Source organism: Oncorhynchus keta, chromosome 15 (genome assembly GCF_023373465.1).
Source record: "Oncorhynchus keta strain PuntledgeMale-10-30-2019 chromosome 15, Oket_V2, whole genome shotgun sequence".
In the NCBI taxonomy this organism is placed as follows: Eukaryota; Metazoa; Chordata; class Actinopteri; order Salmoniformes; family Salmonidae; genus Oncorhynchus; species Oncorhynchus keta.
Window position 1 is genome coordinate 29,360,327 of NC_068435.1, and position 8,736 is coordinate 29,369,062.

General features: G+C 42.4%; 1 protein-coding gene across 3 annotated transcripts in view; it reads left to right on the top strand.

Annotated features, from left to right (window-relative positions):
* The window catches only part of LOC118394744 (laminin subunit alpha-3-like), a 108,455-nt gene extending 99,830 nt beyond the window's left edge, over positions 1 to 8,625 (top strand). For all 3 annotated transcript variants that reach the window (XM_035788250.2, XM_035788252.2, XM_035788251.2), the window contains 8 exons: positions 853 to 986; positions 1,073 to 1,253; positions 1,486 to 1,641; positions 2,316 to 2,481; positions 2,592 to 2,746; positions 2,932 to 3,025; positions 4,592 to 4,711; positions 4,934 to 8,625. In XM_035788250.2, coding sequence (XP_035644143.2) covers positions 853 to 986; positions 1,073 to 1,253; positions 1,486 to 1,641; positions 2,316 to 2,481; positions 2,592 to 2,746; positions 2,932 to 3,025; positions 4,592 to 4,711; positions 4,934 to 5,079 — 1,152 coding nt within the window. In that variant the 3' untranslated portion in view covers positions 5,080 to 8,625. The remainder of the gene's footprint in view (positions 1 to 852; positions 987 to 1,072; positions 1,254 to 1,485; positions 1,642 to 2,315; positions 2,482 to 2,591; positions 2,747 to 2,931; positions 3,026 to 4,591; positions 4,712 to 4,933) is intronic.
* The last annotated feature ends 111 nt before the right edge of the window (positions 8,626 to 8,736 follow it).

An 8,736-nucleotide genomic window follows, 5' to 3' on the forward strand; every position in this document is an offset into this window, starting at 1 on the left:
TGTAGTGGAGTCGCCAAATGTTCTTTATTGTTTTTTTTTTGTTTTTTTAACAATGAAGAGTACAGAAACGTACAGATTTTAAGGTTGCATCATGATTAGGTAGGTTTGGGGTGGGGTCGCGAGAAATTCTTGTGGACAAATGGGGTCCCCGCTGAAAAAGTTTGGCTTGGGATCATGTATAAAAATGACCAGTTGACCATTGTTTTGGCTACCATGGCTAGAAGAAGAGATCTCAGTGGCTTTGAAAGAGGGGTCTCAAAGGAGAATAGGGGGTTTAAAAGATGTGTGTGTCTGTCACCAGATCTCAACCCAAATGAACACTTATGGGAGATTCTGGAGCGGCGCCCGAGACAGCGTTTTCCACCACCATCAACAGAACACTCTTTGAAAAATGGTGAAGCATCCCTCCAATAGAGTTCCAGACAATGGTATAATCTATACCAAGGTGCATTGAAGCTGTTCTGGCGGCTCGCAGTGGCCTGTTGAACCAAAAATGGGAGTCATCTTTCTCAGTTTGTAACTCCCAGAGGCTTACAATTGATAACCAAAAGGACTGAGGAATGAGAATGGGCTCATACATGTTTACTATTGAACACTGAGACAAGACCTTGTTCAGTTTGCTGCGTGATTGACTTGAGCTTTAATCATCAAACACAGTGTCATATTTACCATAGCTCTTTATCCTCCAACCTTTGTCTTTGCATTTCAGAACCACTTTTCTATTGACTAAGGCAAAAACTTCCAGAGTGCCTTGTTGGAGATCGGGAAAACTATTTCCATAAATCCCATGTATTTAAGCCATTTTCTCTAATATTGAGTTCCTGTGTCTCTGTGCCTGTGTGTGTTGTATAGGGTGGTGGTATGGAGGTGTCAGAGGACAGTCTCTCTGTGTGTGCACACTCTGTTCTAGTCAAACATGCCTACCACATTGGGGGCACTGTGAGTAGCCTGAGCTACAGCCTCACTCCCCAGGTGCTCCAGCCCAGGTGAGTAGACACAGACAGACAGACACACACACACACACACACTCTTTCTTTCTCTCCCTGGCCTGACTCCTGTGTCTCTCCACTAGACCTCATTTCTCCCTGGACGTTAGGACCAAGTCTGCCGAGGGCCTGCTGTTCTATGCAGCCACCAGAGGGGGGAGTTCTCACATGGCTCTCTACCTGTCCAAGGGCAGGATCAGGCTGTCAGTAGGCAAGGGGAAGGAGATCTTCAACAGGGAGAAGTACAACGATGGAAGATGGCACTCGGTCAGTGGGTTAAGATCTAAGAAAAATCTATAATCTGTGATGTTGTTTCACATATTATTCACAAACTATGGTAGTACCGTAGTTGATCAATGTTTCTTTGGAAATGTACCAAATCACTGTGTCACTACATTCAGTGACGCATGGTTGCACCACGTCTCTGGTGTCCCAAGGTCAACATTTTCACCATTCCCAACAAAAAAACAGTCATCTTAGGTGACCTCATCCTCTGCAGGTAATATTCAGCCTAGAAAAGAAGAGGTTCCGGTTGGTAGTGAACGGTATTAGGGCTCAGGCTGGACAGCTGACCAGTGATGAGGCCACGTCCATGGAACTGATCTGTCCTCTTTACCTGGGAAGTGCTCCTGATTCCTTGAACGCAGAACTTAAGGTGAGCAACACACGAACACACACACAGTACAGCATACCATACAGTACAGCATACCATACAGTACAGCATACCATACAGTACAGCATACCATACAGTACAGCATACCACACAGTACAGCATACATACAGTACAGCATACCATACAGTACAGCATACCATACAGTACAGCATATCATACAGTACAGCATACCATACAGTACAGCATATCATACAGTACAGCATACCATACAGTACAGCATATCATACAGTACAGCATACCATACAGTACAGCATACCATACAGTACAGCATACCATACAGTACAGCATACCACACAGTACAGCATACCATACAGTACAGCATACCATACAGTACAGCATACCACACAGTACAGCATACCATACAGTACAGCATATCATACAGTACAGCATACCATACAGTACAGCATATCATACAGTACAGCATACCATACAGTACAGCATATCATACAGTACAGCATACCATACAGTACAGCATATCATACAGTACAGCATACCATACAGTACAGCATATCATACAGTACAGCATACCATACAGTACAGCATACCATACAGTACAGCATACCATACAGTACAGCATACCATACAGTACAGCATACCATACAGTACAGCATACACTCACACCCCAAAATTGTATTGTGTCTTCTCTTTACTTTCAGTGGAAGCTCCTCCCAAAGCAAAGTGTGATTGGCTGTGTGCGTAACTTCAAGATGAATGGCACTCCCATGCCCGAGCCAACCACCAATCATGGAGCTGGCCCCTGCTTTGACGGACAGACACAGAGTGGGGCCTACTTCTCAGGGAGAGGGGCATATGTCATTATTAGTGAGTAGAAAGTTAAATATTGAGATTGGTAATATGGTTCATGATGAAGATGAAGATGATGACAATCACAACAATGATGAGGCTGATGATGATAATGACGTCTGTTCCAGATGATTCCTTTGTGGTGGGCTCCAGCTTTGAGGTGGTGTTTGACATCCGTCCCAGGAGTCTGACTGGTGTTCTGCTCCATGTGGGGGACTCCAGCAGGCCTCGCCGTGGGCCCAACACTGGACACCACCTCAGCCTCTACATGCACAGAGGAGAGGTGAGCCTGCCCTGCACTGAGCTGTTAAGACTGGGCCTGTCACAGCCCTAGTAATAGTGTTTCTCTAGTGCATGGTTGCTGGATTTGACATTTAAAATGTGATTCCAGTTGAGGCTGATTTTAGGCTGAATTTCCTTGCAGACTCGTTTGTTGTGCAGTGTTGTGATGCGCATGTGTTTTTCAAGGTGGTGGCACGTGTGAACAACGGAGCTGGTGAATTCAGTGTTTCCGTTCGGCCCAAGCAGCCCTTGTGTGATGGAATGTTCCACAGAGTTGCAGGTACACTTTTGTTATAACATGCCTCTGTCCTACACATGTTCTATATAACATGCCTCTGTCCTACACATGTTCTATATAACATGCCTCTGTCCTACACATGTTCTATATAACATGCCTCTGTCCTACACATGTTCTATATAACATGCCTCTGTCCTACACATGTTCTATATAACATGCCTCTGTCCTACACATGTTCTATATAACATGCCTCTGTCCTACACATGTTCTATATAACATGCCTCTGTCCTACACATGTTCTATATAACATGCCTCTGTCCTACACATGTTCTATATAACATGCCTCTGTCCTACACATGTTCTATATAACATGCCTCTGTCCTACACATGTTCTATATAACATGCCTCTGTCCTACACATGTTCTATATAACATGCCTCTGTCCTACACATGTTCTATATAACATGCCTCTGTCCTACACATGTTCTATATAACATGCCTCTGTCCTACACATGTTATATATAACATGTCTCTGTCCTACACATGTTCTATATAACATGCCTCTGTCCTACACATGTTATATATAACATGCCTCTGTCCTACACATGTTATAACTTGTCTCTGTCCTACACATGTTCTATATAACATGCCTCTGTCCTACACATGTTCTATATAACTTGCCTCTGTCCTACACATGTTATATATAACATGCCTCTGTCCTACACATGTTATATAACATGCCTCTGTCCTACACATGTTCTATATAACTTGCCTCTGTCCTACACATTTTATATATAACATGCCTCTGTCCTACACATGTTATATATAACATGTCTCTGTCCTACACATGTTATATATAACATGCCTCTGTCCTACACATGTTATAACTTGCCTCTGTCCTACACATGTTATAACTTGTCTCTGTCCTACACATGTTATAACTGGCCTCTTTCCTACATATGTTATAACTGGCCTCTGTCCTACACATGTTATAACTGGCCTCTGTCCTACACATGTTATAACTTGCCTCTGTCCTACATATGTTATAACTTGCCTCTGTCCTACATATGTTATAACTTGCCTCTGTCCTACACATGTTATAACTTTCCTCTGTCCTACAAATGTTATAACTTGCCTCTGTCCTACATATGTTATAACTTGCCTCTGTCCTACACATGTTATAACTTGCCTCTGTCCTACACATGTTAGAACTGGCCTCTGTCCTACACATGTTATAACTTGCCTCTGTCCTACACATGTTATAACTGGCCTCTGTCCTACATATGTTATAACTGGCCTCTGTCCTACATATGTTATAACTTGCCTCTGTCCTACACATGTTATAACTTGCCTCTGTCCTACACATGTTATGACTGGCCTCTGTCCTACATATGTTATAACTTGCCTCTGTCCTACACATGTTATAACTTGCCTCTGTCCTACACATGTTATAACTTGCCTCTGTCCTACACATGTTATAACTTGCCTCTGCCCTACATATGTTATAACTTGCCTCTACCCAACTAGCTAGCTACAAACACAGTAAGAAATGTCTTGAATACGTAATTGGTGAAGCACATGGGGAATGTGTGTGTGTTTCTCGCTTCAGTGATCAAGAGGAACAATGTTGTAGAGATGCATGTGGACACTGAGGGCGACCACAAAATAGGACCTCCTTCCTCCTCCCCCACTCTGACCAAAGACCCACTTTATGTGGGCGGCATTCCAGGTTGGTACTTTGAAGGAGAGGTCACTGAATTTACAGATACATTAAAACCCTATCAGGACTGGAGTCCATTGTAATAGAGTACCCCTTGTATTTTGCACAAATAATAACCTATAGATCCCATTGGACAGTGAATGCTGGAGGAATCAAAGTCACACTGAATGTAGACTCCATCATTATTATGCCTCTTGAATACTGTACTGTATCTGTCTCTTCCTTGGGCAGAAACGTCCATGCACCCATCCCTCCCAGTCACAGGGTCCTTTGAGGGCTGCATCCAGAACATGAAGATCAATGAGGACCCGATCTCCTTCGAGAGGCTCTCTGGGGTATTCGGGCCACTCAACCTCAGAGAGTGTCCAGCTGGCTGAGTAGAATCTACTCCATGACCACATCCAGGGACCACATCCACTCTCCACTAGCCGCTGCGTGCAATCTGTTCCAAAAACAGAGAATGTGTATGTATGTGTGTGAGAGAGAGAGAAGTATGTGTGCATGCGTGCATGTGTGTCACAAGGATAGTAAAACGAGGACCATTTTGGACAAGTGGGGGACATTTTGACAGTCCCCAAGAGGAAAAATGCTATTTTAGGCTCAGGGGTTACTATTAGGGTTATAATTAAATGTAGGGTTAGTGGTTACGGTTAGGAGTTAGGTATAGTTTTAGGGTTTGGGTTAGATTTAGGGGCTAAGGAAAATAGTATTTTGGATGGGAATCAATTATTTGGTCCCCACGAGGATAGCAATACGAAACTGAGAGCGAGAGAGATGGGGAAGTTTGGCTCTTTTTACTGGCTCGGATCTTTGACTCCTTCAGTCAAAATAATTAATATTTTGACTCATTTCGTTCAGTCAGTAATGCACAGAACACGCTGGACCCCCTACCTTCGAACCATGAACTGAAAACTCAAGTCATAATTCTACAAGCTTCCTGTACACCATTCGTGGCTTATTTGTGACTGGGATTTGTAAACGTGTGCTTTAAAAAAAAATGTACATTTGTTGATTGAGAGGCATACAAATAAGATTATTTCTTGATACATTTGAAATTAGGTCTAATTGTGGCCACACCCGGACTATATTGTGAACGACTGTTGGCGTAATGCATTGCTTGACTACCGTGGGGGTGATGAGCACAAAGTCGTTTGTGAACTGCAGCCCCCGAAATGATTTGTTCTCGAGTTCTAGTTTGTTAAGCATAGGCTGTGTAGGTTTTGGTTCTACAAAGCTCTGTCCGTGATAAATAAGTGGCAATGCCAGAGAAACCCGTATTTGGAGGATTTATAGGTGTAACCGGTGCTGTACTGCACCGCTGTAACTCTGGTAGATTGAGACTATAGACGTGGACTTTGGAGATCAGGTAGTTTTAATCAAGCATAATTCACTCTCTGCATCTGCATCCAAAAGGAAATAAAACATTTGTAGATCACATAATGTTCTGAGAATCGTCGCCTCTTTCTCTCATAGTGCATCACAATGATTTTCGAATACAAAAATTAGTACAGCCTCTCCTTATTATGCATCAACTCATTACATATTTTTTACATAGATACAACCACATGCCTGCATCCAAAAGAAAATAAAACATTTGTAGAGCACATACGGTCTGCGAATCGTCGCCTCCTTCTACAGCAGATGCACAATACAAGGGACAGGGATCATTCGAGGAGCTAGACATCGTTCACACATACAATAGCCTGCTAATTCCTTAGCTAGCTATTAACCACATGTTGAAATCAGTATGTTAATAACATCCTAAAAAGTACAATTACATCTTAACAATACCATCCACTTATGAGTAACCTCTAAATATACATTATTCATGAACAAAACACTGTATGACTTTGTGCTTAAACGAATCAAACTTTTCTGAAGGCGAAAGAAAAAGCCTGCCTACCTCTCATAGTGCATCAAAATGATTTGAGCACGCAGGGCAAAACGTAAGTACACACTCCCCTACTCCCAGGATGCAGGCATGCATAATAACAAATCAACATGACATATTAATATATAAACCTGGTGAAATTCACACAGTACTTTAACAACTGTTACATAGGCATGGATATCCTCCAAACACCGGCATTATCAATTTTATACAACGGGTTAGGAACATATTCAAATAATGATTGACATATTTTCATAAATGCGTAATTTGTATTTATTTATTCATACTGTTTCATCCTTCCACAAGAGCCCCGACACAAATCTAGGGTTGCCACCCAATCCGGCTGGTTGTTCATTCTATTGGTTTGGTCGCCAGAGTCGCGACCCAGTCGTTCAGTCTTTTTGTTCTGTATCTATGGATGTGAACCAGTCATTCCTTCTAAATGTTCCATTGCCATACTGACGGGCAACGTTCTTATCCCTTGCTTGCTAGCTAGCCAACTACAGCTAACTTACAGTCACGTCAAATCGTGGAGCCAGAATAACAGCAAAGTAGCTGCATTTTTGCATTTGTTTAATCTGTTTTGTAGTGACATTTATTTCGCCTGGCATAGAAAAGGCGCTCACTCGTTAGGACGCTGTCGCTAGCCAACAACACAGCTACAGTAACACAATCACTTCAAATTGAAGCTGGAAAGACCGCAAACTACAGTAACTGCTCTTCGTTTCTTCTTACCTTTTTCCAACTGACATTTCTTGTGGAATAGACACCGGCTGGAATGCACCTTTAACCACCATTCTGGATTAGACCCACCCTTGTATAATTAACAATAAGGCCCGAGGGGGTGTGGTATATTGTCAATATAGAAGGCTAAGTAAGGGCTGTTCTTAGGCTAGATGCAAAGCCTGGACACAGCCCTTAGCCGTGATATATTAGCCATATACCACAAACCCCCAAGGTGCCTTATTGCTATTATAAACTGGTTACCAACATAATTATACCAGGAAAAACAAATGTTTTGACATACCCGTGGTATAAGGTCTAATATACCACGACTGTCAGCCAATCAGCATTCAGGGTTTCAACCACCCAGTTTATAATATTCAATAACCTATTAATTGCATTCATTCTTGCACCATGCGATCAATTATTAGTTCTAAACATACCTTTTTCTTCTCTGCTAATTATATATTTTTTTCCGGGCGCATAGTACAGACAGTTGGTGCTTGGTGGTTGGAGCATGTTGCTGAGCCGGGAGGGTTGTGTACTTCTTAGGTGTAGGCGTTCCATCAACGGGACAGTTGTAAATCATGTATCAAATCGCCGTGTATCATGATCGCACATTTAGAGAAACAACAAATGTCGGTACATATAAGTGTCTTATATCGGCTGAAAGCTTAAATTATTATTAGCTATTACTGCGAACAAATGCCATGCTATTGTTTGAGGAGAGCTCCTAACAACAAAACACCTTTTCACTGCGATAGGTTTGATAAATTCATATCTGAAGGTGAAATGTGTACTTACAATTTGAAATCTTGCTCTGATTTATCATCCTAAGGGTCCCAGGGATAACATGAAGTGTCGTTTTGTTAGATAAAATCATTTTTCATATCCATGCACGAATGATTTTGTATTTCCACTCGCTCAATTTGCGAAGATAGGTAACTGTGAAAATGTAACCTTAAACGTTGTTTCAACCAGTCAAATGACGTTCGTACGTTCGCCTCCTGCCTGGCACAGGGGTCTAGGGCACTGCATCGCAGTGCAAGCTGTGCCACTAGAGACTCTGGGTTCATGCCCAGGCTCTGTCGCAGCCGGCTTCCGGGTTGGATGCGCGCTGTGGTTGGGTTGTGTTTCGGAGAACGAATGGCTTTCGACCTTTGTGTCTCCCAAGCCCGTACGGGAGTTGTAGCAATGAGACAAGATAGTAACTACTAACAATTGGATACCACGAAATTGGGGAGAAAAGTGGGTAAAATTCAAATAAAATCAATTACGTTTGTATTAAGGAATACCTAGGATAGGATAAAGTAATCCTTCTCACCCCCCTTAAAAGATTTAGATGCACTATTGTAAAGTGGCTGTTCCACTGGATGTAATAAGGTGAATGCACCAATTTGTAAGTCGCTCTGGATAAGAG